General features: G+C 43.9%; 1 protein-coding gene across 2 annotated transcripts in view; it reads right to left on the bottom strand.

Annotated features, from left to right (window-relative positions):
* The window catches only part of NT5C2 (5'-nucleotidase, cytosolic II), a 60,419-nt gene that overhangs the window by 1,849 nt on the left and 31,363 nt on the right, over window positions 1-27,207 (bottom strand). For both annotated transcript variants that reach the window (XM_017804006.1, XM_017804008.1), the window contains 14 exons: window positions 11,507-11,624; window positions 9,970-10,065; window positions 8,577-8,668; window positions 8,331-8,388; window positions 6,996-7,089; window positions 5,932-5,985; window positions 4,709-4,792; window positions 3,926-3,967; window positions 2,747-2,854; window positions 2,332-2,398; window positions 2,019-2,189; window positions 1,124-1,175; window positions 826-886; window positions 131-307 (listed from right to left, as the gene is read on the bottom strand). In XM_017804006.1, the coding sequence (XP_017659495.1) occupies window positions 131-307; window positions 826-886; window positions 1,124-1,175; window positions 2,019-2,189; window positions 2,332-2,398; window positions 2,747-2,854; window positions 3,926-3,967; window positions 4,709-4,792; window positions 5,932-5,985; window positions 6,996-7,089; window positions 8,331-8,388; window positions 8,577-8,668; window positions 9,970-10,065; window positions 11,507-11,624 (1,274 nt within the window). The remainder of the gene's footprint in view (window positions 1-130; window positions 308-825; window positions 887-1,123; window positions 1,176-2,018; window positions 2,190-2,331; window positions 2,399-2,746; window positions 2,855-3,925; window positions 3,968-4,708; window positions 4,793-5,931; window positions 5,986-6,995; window positions 7,090-8,330; window positions 8,389-8,576; window positions 8,669-9,969; window positions 10,066-11,506; window positions 11,625-27,207) is intronic.

Below are 27,207 nucleotides of genomic sequence, written 5' to 3'. Positions count from 1 at the left end.
ATGGTGTATCAAATGCCACCAGCCCTCCAAGGTGCTTGTGTCTTGTGCTTGTGTCTTGTGGAAGTGTTAACAAACACAAGCACAGGCACCTTTGGGGGCCTTGCCCACCTCTCTGGGATCTGCAACTCACCAGCACGTGGGCGGCTCTGAAGAGGTAGCTGAAGGGGTAGTAGAGGAGGTTGATGAAGGAGGCTGCATAGAGGTCAGCGTAGCGCATCACCTGGCTGGCAAACAGGGTCTGCCGAGAGCCGCTGCGGAAGAGGCTTCCCATCATCCCATAGCACATATCCATGTCGTGGGTCACTTTCTACGAGGAAAGGGCAGGTTAGATCCTGGGGCAAGCAGGCAACACCTTGGAGCCACGATGGAGCACCCTGAGGGCTGGGGGCTACGTGAGACCTGCAAAGATCTCCAGCAAGGCTTTCTGTGCTCGTATCCCATGACATCAGAGCACAGCCAAGCCCCAGCTAACAGAAGGGAAGGTGGCAGCGGGCTCAGGGTCAGCACTCGCCCTGGGCTGGCACCCCAGGGCTGGCTGAACCAGAGGCTACAGCCCCTCCAAGCCTGTGTGTGCCAGTGCCACGTGCTGCAACAGTGAGCACCGTCAGTCAGTGCTGCTGTGGGCAGGAGGAAAGGGACCCTATTCCAGACCAGGCTGCCTTTCAGGAGTGCCAGTGACACCAGTGAGCTAAGACAGAGTGGCTTTGCCAAGCCTGCTGTGCCCACCCAAAGGCAGAGCAAAGCAATTCAGGGCTGAGCAGCGGGGTTGGGTTGTCAAGCCCTTTGGGATCCAGAAGGATGAAAAGGGGATTTGATGATTGGTACCTTAATGCGTCTCTGGATGGAGCTGATGTCAGGGCGTTCATTGCTGCTACTGTCCAGATGCCTAGTTACAGGCGAGAAGGTAAATACATGGTGTGAAAAGTCTTTCAGAACCAGATGCTGTGAGATGGGGCTTGGGGGAAGGAGACTGGTCTGGAGGGGAAGGTTGGTCTTGTGGGCAGAGCCCAGGCCTGAGTCAAGGCTCCAGCAGCAGTGCCGCTAACACAACCCCACAGTTTTGTCAGTGCCACTCTTTAGGTGGGAGAGGTAGCAGGAAAGTTGTCACTGTTTGAACACTCACTTGTATAGCTCGGCCAAGAAAATGTCCAGACTCTGCAGCTCTTCAAAAAGGGCTGGAAAATCCAGAAAAGAAAGGGGGAAATGGTAAGTTAAAACTGTTGAAATTAAAAGGGCTGAAAGCAAAGCCACCACCCTGCCCGCTTCCCTCACATGGTGGGGGAGGGACACTGGAGCAGGGAACACAGCACCTCATGGCCACGGGGCAGGGAGAGGAGTCAACCACGCTCTGTGCCACTGGCAGAATTTTGGTCTTGGTTTCTGGTTGGCCCTTTTGGTTTTGAGACTGAACCTTTGCAGCTCTCACCAAAACCTTCCAACCAGCCATGGGGCAACTTGCATAACCCTCAGCCCTATTTAGCACACCAAAGGGCAAACCCGGGAGAACAGCAGTAGCCCTGGTGGATGGGAAACACACGGCACTTTGGCAGCAGAGCAGCAGAGGGAGTGGGAGGAACGAGGAGGAAGCGGCTGGTGAGCAGGGACTCCCTGCAGATGGGAGAGCAGTCATGGCTCAGGAATTACACGGAGAATAACCCAGATGTCTTGTCAGATACTTTTTACCAGAGAAGCCATGGCTCCATATGGGCAGAGGGGGAGGAGTTTTTGGGATAAGGTTAGGGATGAGGAACAACTCAATCCCACCCAGCTGCAGCTTCTTCTGTGGCCAAGGCAGCACTTGGCTGATCACACATGAAGGGCCTGTGACCCTGAGACCAGCCCATGGAAAGCTGCCCCAGCTCCTGCTACCAGCACCCAGACTAAGGGAAAAGGGACAAAAGGAGAAGCGGCAAACCAGGGTGATCTCTCCCCTGGCACCCCTAAGCCCTGGCGCTCTCAGGGGTGCAGCACCAGGCAAGCAAGAGGAAAGCCTGGCCTGGGTGTGACTGACTGCTGACCGCTTTTGTCTGTCCAGACGTGCAGCTCCTGTGCCAGCTCAGGGATCACCAGGAAGGTCCGCCAGCCCTGGCGCTTCTTGGATTTGAGGATGTCTCCAAAGATATGGTCTCCAATGTACAAGATATCCTTCCCTTTGGCCCCCAGCAGGTCACAGACTGTGTCTGAAGAGCCTGAAGAGAAGAATAGCATAGCTCAGAACAGGGAGCCAAAAGGAAATGTATGGCTCATTTTAGAGGGCCAGGGTTAGGGACAAAGCAGGTGCATTTTCAACGTCAGAGGCACTCCACAGAACGAGAAGGGTTCTTGCCTCACCTCCTGAGTACACGATGCCATGCTGCAGTGGGCCAGTGTAGGTACCAATCTTCAGCTTCCCAGTCACCTGAGGAAGGAGATGTTGTGTTAGTACTGAACAGCTGATGGTCTGGATCTTTTCTGTCTTATTGATATTTTACTCTTTGTCTGTCTCTCACTCCTAAGCTGCCCAGAGGTAGCTCTCCACATTCTTTTCCTTTTGTCATGTGCAGTACATTAGGGAAACAGCAAAGCCTTGAGCTCTGCTGTGCCCCAGGTGAGGGGCTGCTGAGGAATAACTAAGAGGAGACTCCAGCCCACCATCCCTAGTGCAGGTCCTGTTTAAACACTGTGTTGCCCATTGTCATTGAGAGATGCCACACAGGAGGTGCAGGAGCCCTGCCAGCCATGGAGGTGCCCCCCACTGACCACTCACCGTGTCCACCTGCCGCAATACAGTGCCTTCCCCAAAGAAGAGGGGTTTTCGTGCATCCACCAGGATCAGGTCAAAGTAGGACTGCCATGGCCGATGGGCACTCCCAGGCTGCAAAGGCAGAAACAAACCGCAGAATCAGGCACAACACAAGCAACCACAGGGAGTTTAACATGAGTGTCCATTAAAATCCCTTAGTCCGTGCCTCTTGTGGTACAATTATGGGTTGCCAACACTATTTCCTACGGTATTTTCCTTCTGCCACAAGCCCAGGACAACAGCACTGAACATCCATGTCCCAACACAGCTGCTGTGTAAAGAGGTGCTGTAAATGAGACCACTGCCACTGTTCCTGAAGGTGACATCCTGCATGGATCCAGGCACATGCAACTCCACAGCTTCAGCCTTTCAAGGCCATGCTGGTACTTTTGCCAAGAGCAATGCCTTGACTCTGTTCCACAGAGCATGGCTTTGAATCACAGCCCTGCCCCAAAGGACACTGGGCCTTCATAACTCCATGTTTCCACACTTTCTGAGACCATGACTACAGCAAAAAGCTTTTTTAGCTATCAGCTGTGGTGACTTTCTATGCTCTCAAAATGTCTCCCTTGGCCACCTTCTACTTCTAGAGCAGAGTGTGAAAAATCTTTTCAGCATGAGATAGCCAATCTTACTGGGAGACTGAAAGAGCAGTATAAATTTATGTCATAAGCCTGTCTCCAAAAGTTGCAGGGCTGAGTTTTGACCTCAGAAGAACAAAAAAAAGCATGACTAAAACCTCTGGAGTTACCATAGCCAAGGCACAATCAGGTATAAACACTTCTGCTGTTTTATAAAACTATTTCCTTTCCATCAAGGCTTTTTTTAACAACATCTAAAATATTGCACATTATTTCTAAGAAACTTGCCTGCAAAATGCCACAGTTAAAATGTTTTATCACTAAAATAATGTTATCATTAACACAGATTATCATTTAAGACCAGATGATGCCTCTTTTCTCTTTGTTATATTGTATTTGCTTTGATCCCATTCAAATAGGACACAAAACAGCAAGTGTATTTTAACCAGATTAAAGCAACTAATCCCATGCAGCCGATGAAGCAGGATTAAAATGCTTTCCAGCTACACAGATAATTAGGCACATCAGTTGCTATTGCAACTGCAGTCTAGAATTCACATACCTTTGGTCCATGTGGGAAGTCAAACAAGTAAGTCATAATTTTCTGAAAGAGAGAAAGAATTTAAATATGTACTTTTAAACATATGTTTGTGTAGTTTATAAAAGCATACTTTTCTGATTTTATCTTTTCAGATTACACAACTTTATTTTCAGAATTTACACAAAAGTCAGCATAAGATTTGGAGACAAAATAAATGGAATAGGACAGTGACAGGAATTAAACCACTACATTTTATAATCAAATAACACAGCTGCCTCAGAAAACTGCACACTGCCTCAGGTATATCTTGAAATGCTTTAAAACAGCATATAAATCTTCAGATTGGCAGTGTTGCAACATCTTGACATTCACCTGGAGCTGAAGTAACCATGTTGATTTCTCACCTTAGCAGACAGCCCTTTCTGGCTCTTAGGCCTCTCCAGGACCATGGCTTTGGTGACCTGTTCATACTCAGACTATCTCACTTGAAAGGGAACTTCTGCATTTTAAAGGACGCTGAAATCCAAAACGAGTATCACTTTCCTTTTCAGCCTTTTAATTGCTGAAGATCTGAATGAGGCACAGAGGGACTTAAGCCAGGCCCATGTTAGGTTGGTACCAGAACCAGAACTACAAAAGATGACTCGAGACAATCTGCATCCACCACCAAACCATCCTACTTGTAGATCACAGAACAAGCGATTCTCCCCCAGATGATGTCCTGCCAACACCCATACAACAAATGAATGGCTGGCTTTTGCTTATCCCGTGATAAACCAACACAACAGTTCAAACAGCACTTACGTCTGTGTATTTATAGTCGCTGTTTGTGACGAGGAACACCTTCCCCACTTCATTCATGCGGCTGAGCAGTAGTGGCAGCTTTCCCTGAAAGCCAAGGTACATACAAGTCACAGAAGTTACAGACATTCATCATGGCAAAAACACTCCCAGCTATGATCCCACCAGACAAAAAATAAAGCAAACCAAACCATCAAGCAAGCAAACTCACGTGTTTTGTACTGGCCAGAGCCAGGAATGCTGCTGGTCCATCCACGTAACCCCTCCAGAGCTCAGCCCAGGGGAGGAAGGTGAGGGGGAAGGGCTCAGCAGGGCTGTGGTGCCTCTGCCAGCCACAGTGCCAGGCACCCTGTGCTGCTCCCACCGATCTGCTCCAGCTCCAAGTCCGTTCCCGAAATGGGCCCAGAGGCAGGTGAAATCTGAGCTCACATGAGCCACAGGTTGGAATGCATTATAATTCCAACCTCAAATTAGGGAGAATTTATTCCTGGGGCTATTTTTATTGAATCAGAAATCTCAGTCCATTGCCAGAATAGCTGATTACCTCACAGAACAGTTTCATAAGAATTTTGTAGGCATGGAACTAGAAACAAGGTAAACTGCTTTGAAGTGATACTGTACCACAGAGCTCATCTAGACTAAAGAATAATTATACTGTAAGTGGTCCAGAGGGGCCTTGCACACTGCAGGGGGGCAAAAGTAAGGGAATCACTGCAGCTTGCTCCATTACATGTGCTGAACACACATTTTGGGGCTATCAAGAGACTGGACATGGGCGAGTCTTTCAGGATCTTTTTTAGTCCCTCATGGTTAAGTGTGTGTTGGTTGGGTGGCTAAAGAATACTTCTGTCTAAAGAGATGCTCAGCTATTGTTTTTTAGAAAGAGGTCTGCTCAGGCAGAGAAATGTGGGCAGGGAACACAGCTGCTTTCACCACCAAAAGAAATAAACGAGCCTTGCCAGCATATTCACCTGTGTCCCATGATAACATTTCCTCTGGCTTTTATATTTGACGTAAAAAACGTGCACATCAATACGAAATCACGTGGATCACTGGCTCAGGATAAAAGCTGCGCCCGAACTTTCCACTTTGTCTTTGGTTATTACAATAGAAATCACAGTGTTATCTGTTTTGTGATTTAGTAAAGCAAATCAGCATGCTTATTTCTTGCCTGCTTAGTCAGTACAGAATGTCACATAGCACAAGTAAAGTAACTTCACACTTACATCTTTCACCACGTACTTCTCCAGATTCTCAAGGGTCTTTTCCTTGAGCGATCCCTGAAATAGAAACAACAGAACCCAGTGAGGTAATGGAAACTTAGGATGTAAGAGACATCAAAGTAATGCCAACTTTCACACTTTAAAATGCTGTGAAAGTACAAACCAGGGCGAATCTGAACCAGTGACTCTAGAGATGAGAGGCTTTGAGTAGCAGGGACCATCACAAACTCTGTGATCCATCGATTCCCTCACCATGGTAAATAATCCACTTCAACAGCATTTTAACCCTTTCAGAAGGGAATACAATAGAAACAAACAAAAAATAGATTTGCCATACCAAACAAGACAGTTAATGACCTGTCTCCAACACTGACCATAATGCTTTAGTCAAAGGCCAACTCCAACATGTTTCACACAACACTGCATAAGGAAACAAAAATAGATTCCTGACTTCTGCATGGCTAAAAGGACCACCACTAGTACAACTGTGAGCATTATCTTGTGATGGTTCTCTATCCCACCCAACAGACACCTTAAATGAGGGAGAATAAGAAAATCAGGTATTTAACCAGATGTTAATGCTTACAAAATTTTACTCTAAATTTGTGTAAAACTGTGTGAAGAAGATGAACTGCGTCTCCTCTCTAAATAGAGAACAGATGATGTATTTCTCTCTTTAATGCAGGTACTTTTCAGGCAACATAAGGCAGTACCAATGTAAACAACTGGCAGTAGAATACTGCTTTAATAATTAGGACAATGTACAAGTTGTGGACCTCAACTGCAAATACCCTCATGGCATCATGCTCTAAACCCCATGAATTAAAGTACAGAAATAGAATCTGAGCACAATAAAAAGGAATAAGAAGCCAAGCCAGATATGTTCCCATGCTAGGAGGGCAGTTGAGATCTTGACTTACTCACATACAATTGTAATTAATTATCTGCTCACTAGGCGGCAAAGCAGGGCTTTTGCCCAATAGAGGTATAGCACATCTTAAGAGTTACAAACCAGCCCATCTAACCCAGTTACAACTACAGATGTCCCCAGGACTTCTTGCAATCACCTTGTAATGAACCCAGTCAACAGCATCTCTGACATCTTGGAACATGCTCCTGAAGGACATGAAGAGATCTCCATCTTTAAACCCCGTTTCACAGCTGTGAGGAGACAAGAAAGATTTTAGCAGCCAATTGCAACAGGTAAGAAACACATCAAGGAGAGAGACAGTTCAAAATGCTGTTTGGAGCTTGTGTTTTCATTTTACCATAACAGTTTCTTATCTACTACTTTATCGCAGATCAGACTTGAAAGAAGGCTACAACCAGAGTTTAACAGGATCTGTGTGTTACCCAAGAATGTCTGTGCCTCCACAGCAGTACTACAGCTTTCTGTGACTGCAACTCTTATTTCTCACCCACAGTATTACAAGGAAAAAAAGACTGGGACTGTGCAGCTTGCAGCATTTTACTAAAGATGAATGGTAATGAGGGAGCAATCAGAGTGCTGCTCTTTCTCCCTCTTTCCAGTGCTAAAGGGGGTGCCATGGAAATCAACTAAATGTAATGCTGCTGAGAGGAGGAACTACTTCTGTGTTTAGAATGGTTAGAGTTAACAGGAGACATTATGTGGAGGTATCTTTGAGACACCCATGAGAGCTTGCATCAGAAGAACTCAAGGATGATTACACAGAGCTGTATTTATTTTGACAGCAATCATCATGCCTGTCCTGAGAAAGGGTACTTCACCTGATGGATTGTCAGCATAAACAATTCCTCTGCTCCCACGTGAAGTCCCATTAAACCTTTACCTTCCGCTCACATAATATGGAAAGATGACCCATCACGAGTCAGCAGCACAGCAGCATTCACATGTGCCAGTTCAAACTGCAGCTTGTTTTTATGTTTATACCTTTTTTAAAGCTAGGTAAATACTCATGCTGCACACAAACAGCCTTTTACACCAGACCATGCCTGAGCATTTTACCTCTAAGCGTGCAACATCCTCTATTACGACACTAGGGACTTCCAGTAACTGAGGAAATTCAGCCTTTCAGTTACCAGTTGAAACATGGCTCCAAGGGGTTCAAAATAAACTGAATGGTGCCTGTAACCACCCTGTAAGGAGTGTGCAGTCTTAGAAGCTGCCCCAACTACCAGTGTCAGTCTCTATGGTGACACTGATATACCCAGTGAAGGAAATCCTCATAACCAGCGTCTTCTGTACACACAGATCAACTCATCACCACTAAATTATGAGGGCTGAACTTTTCCCCACCAAAACCTCTTGAGGGGCCTTCACTGATATTAGGAACAGCTCCATCTGTGCTGTATTGCTCTTTATATAGTATAGTAACAATCTTACTGTTCCAACAGGACCTCGAAGCAGAGGGAACACGTACCTCGTGTACCGGTCACAGTTAGTAAAGAAATCCACTAGGCAAGCCAACAGGTAGGTCTCTGCAAGGAAAAAGAATAAGATTTTAACATTAGGATAACATAGAGCCCAGATAAATTTAGGCCCTGTGCACAAAGGAAGAAAGTTCATGTAAAAAAAACCAAACAGATAAGTAGAGTATGACATTAGCAAAGCTTTATTGGCTTAAAATGCACAGAAAGAGGCTTGTGTTGGCTCATATTAGACTCACCTGGTAGATTGAATAACGTGTTCAGAATGTAAAACCTATCTGTGTCATCCCTCTGGATAAATTTATTTGGATATTGATCCCGTGTTTCAGGCCTGAGAAGAGAGAAGGTGGAGAAGAATGAAACTGCAAAACATAACAAGGATAAAATGTGCTGACCTGCAAAACAGAGTTGCAGCAGGATCCACTAACTAGAGTCTGTTGTGCTTTAATCAACACCCAGCTTTCCCACATGCACTGTCGGCACAAGAGCAAAAGTGCATCCACTGGTGTTCCCTTGGCCGCGCTGCCTCCGGCAGAGCCAGAACAAAGCCCTCACTGCTGAGTCAGCAAACTGAGCAGAGCCCACACAGGGACACAGAGTGGTCGAGAGTCCACAGCTAGACCTTAAACCCCATGCTGCTGCTATGAGGATGCTTTAAATCATCTGTACTGTCATTGTTTGCTTATCTTGAACTCTCCCCCACTTTCCATGTGTTGCTTTCCACTCTCCCAGCAGCTTTCAGCAGGGGTGTACAGGGCTCTGCTGCAGGAGGTTTGCTTGAGGCCCTCTGAATTAATCAGCAGGGTGGCGATGATGGAAGGAATTTCATTATTCTGGTTTCCTCAATTTCTGGAGCTTCTGAAAATCACTTCAGGATCGAAGAGGAAGTTGAGTGCATATATAAGGGCTTTTTCTAAATTTTGGACTCCTGATGCAAGGACTTACATGTCTGCAATGAAAAAGTTTGTCACCCTGGGGGCCCTGAGCTTGCTTTGCCTTCCATCCATATGCCCTTGCAGCAGGGATGTGGGAGGGGGGATTTGCTGGGACACATCAGGCATGTGGTTCTGCAGTCCTCTCTGCTTCCTAAAGCACTTTCTCTGGGACAAGAGAAACACAAGTATCCAAGGAAGGCTGCAGGAAATGGCATGCAATGCTCAGTTCTGACACCCTCACAGGTCAGAAACACAAAGGGGTAGAGCAAGCTTGTTCCTTCCCCAAACCAGCTCAGGCCCTCAAAGTTTCATAGCACTGACTGTGGAGTGGACAGCCTCAAGGGGCATAGGTCCTGTCTGCTCCCAGCAGCCCTCATGCAATGGCTTTATCTTAACTGATAAGCTGCTGATGTTGAACTGTGCCAGGACAGGTGAACAGCCCCTGCATTATCCCATCAATCCTTCCCCACAGCACGCGTTCTGTGCCAGCACAGATCTTTCCACTGTAAACACCTGAGCTGTTGCTGTGCCTGAGACCCTCAATGCATCCCCAGTTAATCCTGGAGCTGTAGGAACACCAGCACAGCATCTGCTGTTAGTGGAGTCCCTGCGACTCCTTATACAATGGGTGCCCTGAGGATCAGTGACACAAAAGAGTGTATTAAGTCAAAAAGAACAGCAAAGAGTTGGCACTCACCCTCTGAGGAAATTAAAGCCATGTGCACACACTAGGAGGTTCCCATAGGCATCAACTTTCAGCAAGTTTCCATAGTGGGTATCAAACACCAGGCCTCTGTTAAGAAAGCAATTTTAGATATGAAGAAGTGAGTGTATTAAGCGATGACCACTTTATTAGCAGCTAGAACAGCTCTAGAACAGCTTGCTTACTTGGCGTGGGGCATCAAAACAGAGTTGCTGTAATTCTGCAGATGGGGTCCCTACTGTCCCTTTTACCTGGTGGGAGGTGAGAAACCAGAAGCCTGCACCTCCAGGTGAAAGAGATACCTGATCTGCTCCCCACAGCCTTGAAAGCAGAACCGTTTAACCTGGCAGAAGCTTAGCTATGCACATACCAGGGAGGCTGTGGGCCTCTTCCACAGGGTCACAAATCTGACACCTGTGTTTGTGGTTCCCTGACACACCTGCTGGGCTGCAGGGAAGAGTGAGGTGCAATAAAGGAACTTCTCTCCTCTTTTTCATCACTCTGTCACAGACAGAGCCAGATGGGGCGTGTAACTATGGCACAAAATGCTTTGGACATTCCCAGCTCTGACTCCAGCAAAACTCTGTTTCACTTATCTAGCAGCCTGTATCTGGAGAAGGCAGTCTTCCCACAGAGATATCCCTTCTGTCTCCTCCCTGGGATGAAGGCAGTAGATTTAATGGAGTCTTCATCACAGGTTTGTGAAGGGCTACTGCCTTGTTATGGGCAAGGGCACAGCCAGCAGCAGTCTCAGTGTAAAACATGCTGAGAGGAGGGAAGGAAGGAGGCTGCCAGACTGAAACTGGAACAAGCCAACAGACCCTATGAACCAGTCTTTTGTAAAGAAGCTCCAAAGGAGTCAAAAAAGCAAAATCCAGCAAAGGCACAAGTGGAAAGAACTTAAAGGTGCAGAGTTGGATCCACAACTTTGTTTAAAACAAGCAATGTCCTTTTCACCTCTGCCACCAAAAGACGAAATGTAGGAATTCAGTAACTTTGCACCATTAACTTTCTGCGAAGTTATGAAATCAAAAAGTTACTAAATCAAATGCTTTTGATGTTTGATTCATCTAGACAGATGAACTGGATTGGTCCCATTTTTATTGTTTACTGTCAGCTTAATTTTCAGGATGTCTTATGCACTAGGACACTACTAATTAAAATCATTAAAGAAAAACGTTCTGAGACACCCTAGCAGCCTCTTAGACAATAACAGCTCCTTCTCCCCCTCATTTTGATTTCACTCCCAATCCAATTGTATCTCTGCTGTCTTTGCTTTGAAAGGCTATTTTTGGACCATGTTTTCAGTAGGGTTCTTTTCTTGCATGCTCCCTCTTTGCTGGCATGCATACACATGTGCAAGGGCCCTCCATATACTGGATCAGTCTGCTTCCTTCCCCATGATCTGTGGTCAGCCACAGGTTTCACAGCCACAACTCTGAAAACCTGGCCTCACATGTTGCCTATGAACTTTACAGAACAAGAATTCAAGGCCTCAAGCAGGCTGGGTTGGTATCTGTTAGTCATTTACCTGGTAGGGAATGCAGGATCATACACAAAATTGAGCAGCTCATGAGGGTATCCAATGGAAACTAATCTTTCTACGGTCAGGTCAAATCCAAGAGATTCGTATTCAGGGGATTTATACACTGTACCAAGATGAGATTTCAGTTAGAAAATTTGAAAACAGCTAGGGGGTTAAACAAGAAGGCAATTAAAAGTAATGTACCCATTCGCCCTCCTCCCTCCTCCACATACCACATTCCCTCCTTTGCTCCTGCCCTTCCCTGCCTTGGGTCTCCCAGCCCGAAATTAGCTCATGCCCCAGGGCTGCAGCAAAGCAAAGCTGCAGCTCGAATTTCAGCAGCAGAGTGCACCAGATGAAATATCCATCAGTTTATCACAGCTCTCTGCATCAGAAAAAATGTATTTCAAATGGCAGCTCCCCTCCCTGCAGTGCAGTTAGGCAGATGCAGGAATGCTCCCTGTCCCACCTGTTCCAATTGGGTTTTGGTTTGCTGTGTTTTCACAAAGCTGATAAAGAAACCAATAAATTGAGGGAACACATATACTGGAGGTTAGAAAGCCTGACATTCATCACTGCTGTGCTACCGTTACTGCTCTGGATGCAATCCCAAAGCTTAATATTGCTCCAGATTTCATCTCGGGGGAATTAATGTTTGCTGCAGACTAAGTTAGCTTGAAGGTAGAGCTGTCAAGTTAACATACGATTTGTTTGTTAATAACACCATATGGTACTGCAAAAATCTGTTAGCTATTACCCTTGTGCATCAAAATGCTACTCTCTTAAGCAAGCTCACTGCTCTCACATGCCACAGGAGCTGCTCATCTGTGACACGCACCTTCGCTCAACGCAAAGGAAATGGACTTGTTCAACCAAGTCATCCCTACCATCCGGCCTGTCTTCTTCCTGCAAATGACCTTCCCATGTACTGCAAATGTTACTGTTTAATCAGATCATTAATTCAACATCTAAAATGCAATCATGACAGATGGAAATCACTGTGTTCCTCTGGTGGTGTGTTTACACTCGCTGCATGTCTGTAGAAGCCCAGGAGATAAGGGGCTAATGTGCATGTCTCGAACACCAACAGCCGGACAGTCGTGGAGCCAACCAAGGATTGTTGGTAATAACAACCAAGGATTGTTGGTAATAACATGCTGTGAGAAAGAACAGGATGTGGCTGGACAAGGGGCCATACAGAGGTAGGACAGCACTTTCCTGGGACAAACATCCTTGTCCTGGCTCCTGGAGATAAGCACAGCTCAAGTGCAGGAATGAGGTCAAGAAATAGGCATGGACTGTATGGGGGAGATCGAGACCACCTAAGACTCTCAAAGCCCTCCAACCCATTTCCAGAAGGTCTAGAAGAATGGACTGCACATGATAACTAATTTGCATGGAAAGCATGAAACTTATGTCCCAGGTGGAGAAAACTTATCTATAAAAAGGTACCCCCAGAAAGCCCAGGTGTGTGTGCACAGGGACCCTGGACACCCCCTCAGCTGGATCAATGCTGGAGCCAGGGCTGGTGATCTTTTTTTCCGTTTCTTCCTTTTTTTCTCTCTCTCTCCCTCTCTTTAATTCATCTCTCCGTCTCCATATCTCCATCTCCCCTTCCCCTCTCTCTCTCCCTTCCCCTCCCCTTCTTTCACCCCCCCTACCCTTTCACCCTTTATCCAAAACCCACTGTGGTGTGCTTATACTAAAAGGTCAGGGACTAATGTAAATTTCCATGCCAAGCGTGCAATTTACTAATAAAACTCTGTAAACCTTTGCAGACCCTCCTTCACTTCCGTCACTCCTTTCGACCATAAGCACTTAAATAACTTGCATGCTCCCTTTCCCTTAAGGATGGGACACCACAATGTCACTGTCTTAAACTGGTCCTAAGATAAATACAATCCTTTACTGCAACTAGAACTACCATGAGTTCAGTGGGCCCAACTGCCTCAAACATTTAAATATTTCAAATTCAGCTGAGTAAAATACAAACATGTACAAGTTACACAGTAAACTCATTAGAAGACTGATTGCTTTTCCTGACAGAGATCTAGCACATCTGTGGGCCTCACAATATACATTAATACAATCATCTATACTGCCCAGCTAATCACCAGCATATATATACCCTGCAGGATACAGAAGTTCAATCTGAGAGGAGAAAACAAATATATAAAATACTAAAAAAAATATTAAGAAGGTAAGGACTATAGACAAAGCAAGACTGTCAAAAGACTCAGATCATAGTAACTGTGACAGAGGGCTCCCACATCTTTTAAGAATCCAAAAAGCACCAGAATCCTAATAGCTAATTTTCTCCATTAAACTAAGAGCATTAAAAACATAACAAGCAAACCTGTAATGGTCTTAAACAGATAACAAATCAATAAAGCAGTTATCAAAATCTTCAAGCAAGATTACACCAATGGCAAACATCAACAACATTCAATGCACGAAGTCTTTTCTGTCCTTTAGGAAAGGAAGGGTTGATTAAGCTATAGATAGGAATAAGCAATAACAAATACAGCTAATGAAGAAATCAGTGACTGAGAAGGCAATTCTGGGGAGTGAGCTAGAGCTGGAGGGAGCAATAGCCAGTTAGGTGATGAACAAAATTTTGAGACTGACACCAGAGCATCATCTGGAAAAAGGAATTCCTCTGATGCAGGACAGTAGAGGCACTTCCCCAGGAAAATTATTACAAATACACCTGCATGCATTCTTAGAAGGTGAAGGCACTGCAAAACTTCTTTTTATGTGAAGCAGACTCCAGTCCCCTGCTCTGTCAATGAAGCTGCTGCACTTCTCCTCACTAGCTTCCTGGGAATTTGACCCTGTTGTCAACTTAATCCATAAAACATTGCTCCCAAACAAACATTTCTCCATGGAAACCCTGCTCTTTCTGAACTAACCATCATGATGCTGCCCAGACACAAGGAACCTCAAGGAGCATGTTGGCATCTCCTCTGGACAACCAGCAGGGGTTTATCAACAACTCCAGAAGAACCTTTCCAGGGAAACTGGAGGGCTTTCTGTTATAATAATCTGTGTATCTTGTTAACTAACACTCCACCAGAGAACACCTGTGGTGGACATGAGGTCAGCTGCTCACAAAAGACCTCCGTTTAACTCTCCAAGGAAACAAGTTGAAGCACCATTAGGAAAAATGCTGAAGAACAAATATCAATCTCAGCCTTCATCATTCCAAGTCTCTGCTGAGGCAGTACTGCAACTGGATTAATCTGAATGTTTCTTTTTGAGGGACAGTCATTCCCCTTACCTCTCAAGCTTTAGATTTTGCTTCCTTGACGTCTCTTTGAATAAAACAAAACTATTAGCTCATTCATGCCTCAGATCCCTTCTCTATTTTTCTACTACTCCACAATATCTGGAAAACAAGAGCCTTCTCCTTGACACATGAACTAAACAGAGACACAGGAAACTGGACTCCTAAAAGGGATATAAATGTTCTCTAGTTACCAGCATACTTACTGCTCAAGACAAATTTTCCTTTAATTGGACACACAGCTGGGAAGAGAAAAAGAGCTCACTGAGCCCACCTTGACAGCACCCTACACCACAGCACTTGCTGCATCAGGCCAAAACCCTCTGACACTTCTGGTGAGCCTGTGTCAGTAACATGAGCTCCCTCCAGGCAAACAAACAATCCACCTCCTTCAGATCAAACACTGAACAGGATAACACTGCTGCAACTGCACATTCAGGGCAGATGCCTTAGTTATAGATGTTATTACTAGATAAAAAAATGTATTTAATTATTGTACTCCAGGCTGGTCATTCTGTCTCACGTTTGGTTTACTTCAGGCATCCGTGAGGAAATAGAAGAAAGAGGAAAGATCAGGATTTTTTTCTGCAGCTGCATGATGAAAAATTAGTTTTAAACTTTGCTGAAATATCCCCTCCCTCGGATCTGGTTGTTGATTCCACAACTGGAGATAATTTGTGTGCCATGGCAATGGCATGAATTCAGCCATTTGCCATACAGTGTCTCCCGTGCTCAGCTCTTTCACCCAGCTGAGAAGGGCCCAGTCTACAACCATCCCCAGCTCTGTGACAGGGGAAGAGGCAGAGCCGCAAAACAATTTTCAGACTGTCCTTGCCCAACACATGTGGGATGACAGTAAAACCAAAGCACATGTTACAACTTATTCTGATTTCTTTTTCTCTTTCTTACTGCTTGATGGCCATGTCTCTGACACCATGCCAAGTCCCCAGCCCCAGAGGAAATGTTATTTTAATGGTCTGGGTTCCAACACAGGCAAATGCTTCAGCAGCACAGGGTAATCAGCACCCAGTGCTCATGGATTATACAACCAGGGTGGAAAGAAACAACCAAAGGTTTTAAAAAAACAGAAGCCAGTGGACAGCATTTCAGTTTCCCCTTCATACCATCACTTGGCTTAACGTTAAAACCATCAAAAACTAAAAAGCAGTACCCCGGGAGTGAACGCTGCAAGCCTTCAGGTCTGTGATGAGTGCAGGCATCCCTTCCACAGTACGTGCTAGGAGGGAAGCTGATCTGGAATGAGCAGGGGTTGTGCAGTAAGGTATGCATTCTCATGCATTTGTGTGGTTGTGTTTACCTTTGCTGCCAAGACACATAACAGTAACAATTTTATAGCCTTCCTGAAAAGGAAAAAAAAAAAAAAAAAAAAAAAAAAAAAAAAGCTCTCTACAGAGGCTCCAGCTTATGCAAAATGCTGCTGCCAGGATTTTAACTCACATGAGGCAGATGCAGATTCAGAGTGTCACTCCAGGCTTGACGGAGTTACACTGGGCTCCCCTGTTAAAGAAAAAAATCAGACTGATTTTAAAACTGCAACAGCTCTGTGCCATGTGGGACTCTGTCTGCTGGAGCTCTGTCCTCTGGTAAGCTCAGAAGCTGGCCTGGCACTTATTCCAAATACACTTAAAACTGATTTATAGAAGAGGCACAGTTGGAAATCGTGCATCCTGCAGGCAAAATTCTGTCCTCATATCCACAAAGCAGTCTTAGATCATCAGCTCAGGGATAATTAGGAGGAAGAGGCTACAAGCACATTGCCCAAGTGACACAAACCCTTCATGTTTCTCTCAGATGCAGAGCAATTGGTTCAAGAAAAGGTCTCATGCTCTTTTTGGGGATTTGCCATTATTGTTCATTCCTCAGTCGGTGGCAGATTACTCCTTTCAGGGTGCTTACTTTCTTTTGCACCATAAAACGCCTGTATGTGTCAGCACTGGAGACTTGGAAGACGGAGTCAGGAGCTACTCCAGGAACCTGAGAAGAGAATTTTGCCCTACATCTTGAAGGTGCTCCCAGCAAGAACCTCACACACCAGGTCAGTCTGACATAGCAGGTCTACAATCAACTGTACACTTTAAAATGCTTGTGCTTGGGCTTTTATGAGCAAAGCATTGCAGGACAAACCAGCACCAAACCTGCACATAGTGCTGCACTGTACTGCAGTGCACTGGTTTGCAAGTACACGCAGTAAGAAGACCAGAACTATTTTGCAACTTCCAGGTATGCACAGAATAATCAAGAATTATCTTTGAGATCCAATTTGTACTAAATAGAAAGCTGAGCTGGAATGATGTTAAAAAAGGACCCACAGAAGTATGCAGATCTCCTGGAAGGCTTCTCCGAAAATAAACGTTTAAAGCCTTTTTTTGTTTCAAAATTAATAGCTGGGGAAGGCTCTAGTGCATGTGATGGCTCCGTCTAAGCTGTAGGGAGGAGACAGCTCTTCAAGTGCTGCCCATATCTTCCCTTGTTTCTCCTCCACACACACAGATATTTCTAAGTCAGGCAGGGCAGCTTCTTGTTTGTTCCAGGGCTTGCTGACACATCTTACAAGGTAGTCATGGATCTTAGGAGAGAAGCAGGAGCTAAAGCTGCAATAACCACACTTTTTGTACTGCTTCAGTTGTCTCCTCTTTGTGAGATGTATTTGCACACCTGCAAGCCAGTCCAGTCTAGCCATTTCTGACCACTATGGATTTGGTGCTGGTAAAAGCCCTGAACTGAGAACAGTGACAACATGCTGATTTCCCACACCACCGAGGCAGCTTTGAGGAAGCAGCTCCCCTTTGCCAGCATCCTGATTTAGGAAGGGAAAAACGAGCTCAGGAGGTCACTGCAACAACAGAAGCCTGCAGAGTGAGCAGCTCCTCTGGGTGGAGAGGCAGGGCAAGGACCACTAAATCATGACCTGAAGTAACATTCATCCCTGCCTCCAGTTTTTGTCCATATGTCACTCTCTTTTGCCTGGGTGCTCTCTTAGGATGCCCCAGCATCTCCTGAAGGAGTTTCATCCCTTCCATCAGCCAAATCCTCACCCCCCCTTTCCTCCCAGCTGGAAGGCAAGAGCAGCCCAGGGAAAGGTGCTTGCAATGTCACCAAAAACCCACATTAGCAGGGGACTTCATGGGGGCAGCTGTTTTTGCCTGCTCTGACCCCCTGGGCACAGACTGTCTTGACTCCTTCCTCTCACAGGTGCTGGGAGCACTGTCCACACTGTCCTCAGTCCTAGCCACTGATAAGCCTCTTGGGAATTGAAACACCTTAGTCTACCCCCACTGTTTTGGTTGGCAGATGAAAATAATTGGCTTTTGACTTTCAGGTGTCCAGATAACATCAGTATTTCTCAAACTAGAGGTGATTACCTCCTCCAGAGGGTTGCAAAAAGCTTCAACAAACACTCAATCTTCAGAAATGTTACCCACTATCTGGATTCTCCAGACGCCACACGAAGACAGATAAGCCAAAACAGATAATGCATGGGGTTTTGCCTTCTCTCTGAAGCACAGGAAATGCAGCCCAACTACTTTGTGTTAAGTCTTGAAGAAATGAAAGTAAAATAACTAAAACCAGGTTATTTCAGTTGCTGCTTATTCTCCAGTGAGTAAGCCATGCAAATCAGGCAGTTAAGGACATACATGGGCAGGTAGAGAGCTAGTATCCAGATTTATATGTCTCAGGCACAACATGCATAATTAAGCTAATACAAATACATTTCTGAAATTACACAAACCTGACTTAAAGAGCAGGATCAAAGTGCTGCTCTGAATTACCACAAATAAATAATAATGCAAGTATGTATTAGAAGCACATTTATATCAATGTTGTGCTGACAAAAAGGGCTTAGTTAAAGCCTTGAGGACCAAGATCCCCTTTTACAACCCTGTCCCCTGTAACAGTACAAGTATCTATGTATCCTGCCAAAACAATGTCTCAAATGAGATCCTAGATTGGTGTCCCAAAACGGGATAGATCTATCCGCAGAGCTCTCCATTCTGTCAGTATCTCCTCTGCACACAGCTGAGCATTCAGTGCTCACTACACTGTGTCTGTGGCAGTCACCCCTCCATGATCAACCACACTGCTGGCTATTTCACACAAGCCCCAAATACTCATTGCCTGCCACTTCTGATCACCTGACCTGCAACTCCAGCTGAGAGTCCAGAGGGAAACAGCGAGTGACCAGTCTGGGAGGTGGTTTGGGACACTGGGCTTAATCAAAAATCAAACCGCACTGAAGCAACAATACCAATTAAATGTACTAGGAAGTGTTGGGCAGGCATTTCACATACTGTTGTAGTTTGAGGAAAGTCTCTCAGCTGTAGGGCCAAAGGTCTGAAGATCCTCATAAGTAACCAGGTAGTGAGGAATGCTATCTGACCTCTATATAGTGAGCCTACTTTCAGGGTATCTATCTGCATAACTCGTTACAGAGCAACGCCAGTTTTCATATATAGTTAGAAAAGAGGAGGATTTCTGCTCTAGAATACTAATGACTTCAGCTTCTGTGACACAGGGCCTTTTCTAACCAGGGCGGTATTGCCAGGTGCTGTCAGTTAAATGTAACAAAAGGGAGATGGTAATATTTCAAGCTATGCTGCTTTCTATGTTAAAATAATTGGTTACTTACACAGGAAGGAATCTGAAATGTCATGTTTAAGTTTCACACCTGAGTGTTAACTACCACCAGCTTTGACAGTGGAGTCAGACTGCTCAGCTCTGACAGGAGCCCAGACTCACACCTGGCTTGCATAGCCTGGCAAGGTGCTGCTGCTTAGCCCTGGAAATCAAGCAGAGCAGTTTCTTTTCCATAAGAAAGGTTTTTTCCATAAACCTTGCAGAAGTACCTGTACTGCAGGACCCTTCACACAAACAGCTGGATTGGCTATCCCAGGAGTAGGGATAAGCACAAACCTCCAGTTCCCTTTGCCTTGCATTTCTGTTTCCACAGACACATCAAGTGTTACCTCAACTTCTGCTATGGCCACTGCAGGCATTTCACTTCACAGTATCCTCACAGAACACGAAGGGAAAAACATACACTCGTGTTTATAGCCCTGGTGTGTACAGTACTAGTTTGGGTTCATCTCTGCCCACATAAACACGTGCCCTGCATCCAGGGCAATGCAGTCCAACACCTTTGTGCTGTGCTGTGCTGACCTAGGAGCTCACTGCCTGTAAACAAACTGACAAAGTGGTAAACGTGCCTAATTGTAACCACAAGAAACCCCAAATGAAACCCATGGGACAACTCATATGTTTTCAATTAGGAACCTGGTGAATCACTGACTTGCCATTTGTTTATGAACTCAGCTGAACTGTGACCATAGAGGATTCATCTACAGTCAAAATGAGTTGAAAACCAGGCAGGAACAGACCCCAGTCCTCTTGACTCTTGGGGTTTGATTTTAAACACTAAACCATAAATAAAAACACACTGTATTATGCAAAGCAGAATTGTAGCATTTCAGCCTATATTTAAATTGAGTTTTCATAGTACCAAATAAACAATACAGCTAATAACATTATGCTTTGTTTCTTTGAATTTTCAATTTTTCAATCTAAATAAGAAGAAACTGCTGCCGTAATGAGTATAATTCTCATTAACCTAAAGAAACCTTTTCAAACACAGAAGTGATCTGTGTAGTAAAACAAAGCTGAGCTTTAAGCAGACTTATTTATTTAACGTGCCTCTTATATTTCATTAAAAATGAAATATAATGCTCAGCAAATAATACCTTGACAAAACCTCCAGATGCATCCCAGGATACTTTTGTATGCTCAACACCCAAGCTGCTCTGCCGAGCACAAGCAGCCAGATCTTACACTTATGTCTTTGTGACCACAGGTGTTTTTGACTGTAAATCTGATAACAGGAACTAAGGCAAGGGTCACTAATCATCAGAGGATTGAATTTTTTGCATCTGAGCTCCAGTGGCTGCGCAGCCCCCTTTTCTGATGATGCCAAACACAGGTTCTGGGAGGAAAACAGCACTCACCTACAAAGCAGCACCAAGGCTCTGCAGTCCCCAGCTGCAGCAGAGCCCATGAGGCAGCTACGCACCCACTGCAGCCAAAGAGCAATGGAAAATTCCTTACCTCTAATGCTCCTGCAAACATCCCCAAGTGCACAGCACAGCTTTCAGCTCTAAAACCTCCAACCTGGAACTCTATCAGCTCCTGTTCTCCTGCTCTGCATGCTAAAAGGATACGTAAAGACAGGATTTGTTGTTGCTTCAAGGACTGACACAGCATTGTATATTCAGCTTGGCTGTGAATTGCTGGGTCTACACTTCAGGTTGTTTCTAGGGCTGCATTTCTACTTGTTTTAAAAACAAGTGTTGTCAAGTATCATCAGCTTTATCTCTTCCCAAAGCAGGCTTATTAGTGCTCTCATTGGTAAATTCCAGATATTTTTAGCTTTCTGCTGCTGCACTTTGTTTGCCTTCAATGTAACAAAGATTTGTGCTGTTTGGATATGCCTCAGAGGCTGGCAAAACAGAGCTTAGTGTTGGAAAGATTTCTTCTGCTGAATCAAAATGTATGCCTTGAGGTTAACAACAGCAGCACTGAGGTCACATTTTGCATTCTGAGAGAAGCAATTCAAAAAGATTCTGCATTTTAAGGAAACTTCAATTTGTTTATTTTAGTAGTTGGTATAACTTTCCTTTGAACTGGAGTAATATTTTAAAGATGAATACACAATCACCTGTTCTTTTACGGAAATTTTTTATGGTTTCCCTGACACAAGAGAATCTTTTTTTGTGCTTAACAAGTGGCCTTCACAATTTACCTCTCTGAGAGCCCACTGGGAGCTATAATCCCATACTGGATATATCCCTGCATTTCCATGGAAACAAACTGCTGTGCCAAAATATGGGCTTAGTTCTTCAATGAAGACTTATGAACAAGAAGAAATAGGTATATGGTCTTCAAGTTCAAACATAATTTGCTAGCATCCAGAAATAAGAAGGAAATTACTTAAAAGTATAGTAGCCATTAATACACTATATCTAAGGCATTACGAAGGTGTATCAGTGTCCAAACAGATCCACCTTCTTATTCTTCTCACTTAAGAGTGACCCTCCAAAGCTGCTTTACACTTAATTTAACACTGTGCACCTGAGCTTAGATGCAGCACAAGTGCCCATGGCTGGCAAGAAGCCACATACATAAGTTTTTCTGTTGTGTGCTAAAATAAGGCATTCACAAAGCAATAGCACACATGTGATCTCAGAGTTAAAGCCTTCTGTACTCTCAGCTTTGGTTCCTCCTACAGAGTAAGCTGTTTGAGTCATCACAAGGGTATTTGCAACTTAATAGTACTTCTGTATTAAGATTACTAGATAAGGGGGTCTATTAGACTTAAAAAAAACCTCCCTATTTACAGCCATCTGGCAAAGACCAGAGATGGCTGTTGGTATACTAACAGCCTGCTGACCCAGCTTGATGTTATTATCATGTTTTTAAGAGCAAGGAAACAGAATGTAGCAGCTTTTGAAACTTTCCTTGCACTGTGAAGACTCGTTCTTTCAGCAGCTTCTGTTTATCACTCTGATTCTTCAAGAATCCACAGACAGCAGATTAGCAGTTTGTCAGTCGGTGATTTACTGGGACAGAGCAAGCAACACATGCTTTCTCCACTCCTCATTCCCAGCGCCAGCATGTGAGATCCCACAGCTCCAGACCTCGGTTTGCTCATTACACAGCTTTAAATGGTCAACTCCGAAGAGCAGCAGCTCAAAGAGAGCAGGGACAATAGCCACTGCACTGGTATTTGAAAAGCCATCCAGCTCAAAGCATACTTGGAACAATTTAGCTTCTCCATCTGCCTTTAGCTTTAAAACACTAATGGCTAAATCAGCCTCTGAAATCTGCAAAATCTGCACCTGTCAAACTGGCAATGTGCAAATGTGAAAACGCAGACAGCAGATGTGAAATAGTCAGGGCATCTCTCGGTTTTGGCTAGGACAGTTGGAAGGCTACTGTTGCACATCTACCAATTCCCTTCTCTAGCCACCACGCTATTTCTGAATGACATAAAGAACTCCATTATCCAGTGAACTGGGAAAGAAGCAAAACTGTTTAGTATCTCCCCCAAAGAGTCTCAAAGCCTGCAGTCTCTACATCATGATAAAACTAAAGGCAAACCTTTAACCTCAGCAGGAGAGCCTCATTAGAACATTTGCATTGGAGTCCAGTACCAAAAAACAGATAGTAACAGCACCTAAACTGACAGTCAGACACATTGCACTTGTTTACATTACAAGCTCAGCAGTATTTTAAGTATTCAGTTCAAACTTCTATGTGTAAACCTCCCATGTTTATACTTTGTTTTTCATTTGTGCAATCCAGAATTTTTTTTATACACGGTACAAATTAATTAGTCCCATTTCTCAGTTGTGGAAACTGAAACACAAGAAACTGATACAACCCAGCTACAGTAAAAATACTAAATGGATTGAAGAAGCAGTTCTCAATTCAGATGTCACCTTTTCTCCCAGATCACACACAGCAACAAGCCAATCCTACCTTCTGGCTGAGTGTATCCTTTCCAGAGTCAACAGGTAAAGAAAAGCACTTCAAAAATAAGGTGAGGGTGTGAAAAATTTTCTTCTCTTCCAAATTGCAAGGATGGCTTAGACACAAACACCTACTTGAGGAAGCGAAACCTGTTTATGCACGTTGCACTTTGGAGTCAGCTGGGAAAGACTAAAGCTGTCTTTCCCATGTCTTTTCCCTTGTGATGAGAAGGGAAATGCTACAGCTGAAAGCATAAGCAATTTTGCAATAAAATTTTTGCAGTGCACCAAATCTTGGCATTAAGTTGGCAATGTTTCCAGGACACAAGCTATATTCCAATCTGATTATGTTGCATTAATCACGTTTGCACACAATAAACCCATTATTTTTCAAGCCTCATTTCCTCTTCTTTTTATTGAGACAGTTTTCAGCAGCCAATGATAATTTTATTATCAATTTCTGGAGAACATGGAAGCAGCAATGAATTAAGCACAGGAAAAGCATTCCAAATGAAAGCATCCTGTCTACTGATATTACCTCTAACCTACTTCAGAGACAGAAGATAAAACTTTCAACAAGGCCGTAACTTTTGGAGAAGGAGAATAGTCACAGAAGAATCTTTTCAAGCACAATTAAATTTGTAATTCTTAGTAAATCCCTCTCCATCTGCCAATGACCTGGTGTGAAATTACAGCCACTTTGGGAACCCCACTGCTTTAGCTCTGCTCCTGTCAAAGGACATCTATCCATCACCTCATTGTGCAACCTGTCCCATTTAAGAGCTAGTAATGCCAAGGCCTCCTGCATTGCTTGGATCCAGACCTACTAATTAAGTACAGCTCACACTGAGTAGGAAGCAGCCAAATAAAATGCTGTGTGAAAACGATCTCTCTCTGCTGCATTTCCAAAGGGCACCACCAACTCTTAATCTCAGGTGAGTGTCGCAGTGGAGAGATTCTACTGATGTACCTTTTTTTTACTTCCTGCACTTACTAGTAAACACAAAACAGACAAGGCTATGAATCTTGGATTGCATGCAACATTCTCCTTTACCAAAACATGGGCAGTTTTGACAGTACTAGTAAAAAAGGAAGGCAGACCAGAACTGTTACTGACTGCTGGTCTTCTGGCTGGTCAGGATGAATAAGCAGAGATGAATCATCCAGATAATAAAAGAAACTATTACTTAGCAAACAAAAATTAACTACAAAAGACCCTCAATCTCTCTAATTTAAGGATTTAAATTGGAATTGTTCCAAAATTCTCAGTTCTGCCCTGACAGCCTACACAGCCCTTCATGGATATCTGGAGCCCCAAGTGTACCATTACTTCCCAAGGAGCAAAGGCACCCTGGGGAACCGGCACAGCCTCACTCTCTGGCTGGCAGGCAGCAAGACCAGAGGCAGAGAATGAAGGGCTGTGTAACATCAGAGAAACTTGTCTTGACCTCTGCTAACAGCAAGGGCTGAAATAGCTGATGACTCCTGCTTGCGTCAAGCCCTCCAAGATTTTAAGCACAACTATTTAACTAAGCACACAAACCACAGTCAAACCCTGCCGTTCTTCCTCCTCCTTCAAACTGCCTCCAATAACACCTAGCTTAAAAGAAACATTCTTTTATGTACTAAATGTGATTCCCAAACAGATTGAATAGGAAGGGGACAGCCAGCTTCATACATAGCACATATTTCTGAGCCTCTTGTATCCAGCACATTAACCTTAGAGAGACTTGGGAGTTTCCATACATGTAGGAGATCTTATTCACCCCATGAGGATACAACAGCAATCCTTTATAGCAAAACAAGGAATCTAAAACCTCTGAGAGTTATTTCAATTTGTTTTCATTTTACTTTCCCAGCAGTGAAAATTAATTCTAGCTGTAATCACAGTGACTACGAATTCAGCAATTTCATCATTTCTCAGAAGAAAAGGCTAAAACCTTCAGGTTCTTCAAGCCAAAAAAGACTTTGTTTGCCCAACCCAGCCATTAACAGTATTTCTCAACCCTATGCAGGGAAAGAGACAAACACAATGAGAGAACACAGGACTCATTCACAAAAATTAAGTTTAACCTAATTTTGACTTGAAAGCAAACAAAACCACTGTGGCAATGCTGTATCAGGCAACCTTGAATTTTTTTTTCTATTCTGAGTTAAGTAATCCTTTAATGTAATAGATCTAAGAAATACTACTATATAATACATACTATATAATAACGCATGAAATTTTATTTTATGTGCAGTGTAACATGATGATACTAAAACTGCTCTCAGTTGGCAAGCTGACATTCTCAGACATGCTAGTAGTAGGACACACAATCACAGCAGCATGTGCGTAGTAGCTGTTACAATATACTTCAAAATGGAAATGCCACGTCTTGACCAAAATTAGATTATCCTAGAGAGAAAACAGCATTATTGTAAGTAGGTTTGCGTCCTTAAATTCGTAAGGTACAAGAATAAAACTGTCTCAAGCTTCTAAAGTTCAAAATACATCAAGTGATTCTGACTTCTCTGATACTGAACCACCTCCTAAGGAAGACTTTTGGTGCTATCAGTGACCATCGATTTGGGAAGAAAAGAGAGAGATGAGTGACAAGAGTACCTCTTTACAAGATAGGTAGTTCCAAAAAATCATTCTTCTGAGATGTCGAAGTGTATGACTGTCAGCTGTGAGATGAATGTCATCAGTCTATATCTGATGGGAAAGCTCACAACAGAGAACGAGCAAAAAAGTGTCATATAGATTTTGGCAGGGTCAGTGACTCTGCCTGCCTTCAATCATTGAATAGGAAGACTGTGTTTGGAATACTTTTAAACGTTACAGAAAAGTGACTTAGCAATGTCTGAAAGTACAAATGCAGAAAACTAGATGAGGAGCTGATCACACTTCTGAGATGCTTCTGTTCTTTTCCTTGGCCTATTTATGTATTTTGAATGGTCTCCAAAAGGCTTCTGCTCAGCATGCACCATCTGGTATGCAGATACCATTTCCAGATGTTAAATTACACATAAACTGGCTTTTTACATTGGTGGCTTTTTTTTCTTTTTTAATCAAGACAAGTAGCACGTCCATGTGAAAGGGTGGGTAAAGGATAACGTGCTCAAAGAGAAAACACAACAGGATCTAATGAATGCACTACAACTTACTACTGTAACACTTCACTTGTCCCACTTCTTCATTTCATTTCCAATTAATCTGTTATAATTGTAATCATATTTCAACACTGCACTCTTTAAAGCCCCTACACTGAATAAGTATTTTTTCTTGTATGCAACAGTTATATATAGCAAATAATGGCCAGATAATAAAAGCTCACATGGAGAAGAAATGGTGACTGAGACATAAGAAACTAAACAGATAATTTGGTATGTTAATTTCCCAGTCGAGTGAAAAAAAGGGAAGTAGTACTTACCAGGCATAATGCTTTTCATCTGCAAATGGCTTTCCAACCTAATTACATTCTCACAACTCCATGTAAAATGATCTGCAACTATTATCTCTTTTGTACCACAGAGGAAGTCACAGGTCAGCAGTTTATTCCAGAGTGGTCCAGATTTCCAGTTTTCTGCTCAGACCACATCCCATTTCTTCTTCTGCATCATACCCTGTCACTGAATTCCCCTGAACGCACTGACTTTGCCTGCTTAACTGTAGCACTGTGATCTTACAGCCTTGGAAGCCCCAGGTTTTCATGTCCCCGGTACTGTTTTAGAATGCTTGAAACATTCACATTTTTTCCTTTCACCAAACCAAGCATTGTTTTGCAGATAACAACACATTTGCTCTATGTTTACAGGAACAAGCAACATTTGAGTAAAATGAACAGTTGGATAAGTGAGGACAGTGCTGAAGCTCTCCTTCTGTCAGGATGAAAGTT

The sequence above is a fragment of the Lepidothrix coronata genome, unplaced genomic scaffold, assembly GCF_001604755.1.
Source record: "Lepidothrix coronata isolate B3197 unplaced genomic scaffold, Lepidothrix_coronata-1.0 Scaffold8, whole genome shotgun sequence".
In the NCBI taxonomy this organism is placed as follows: domain Eukaryota; kingdom Metazoa; phylum Chordata; class Aves; order Passeriformes; family Pipridae; genus Lepidothrix; species Lepidothrix coronata.
This window is presented reverse-complemented; position numbering and strand designations above follow the sequence as displayed.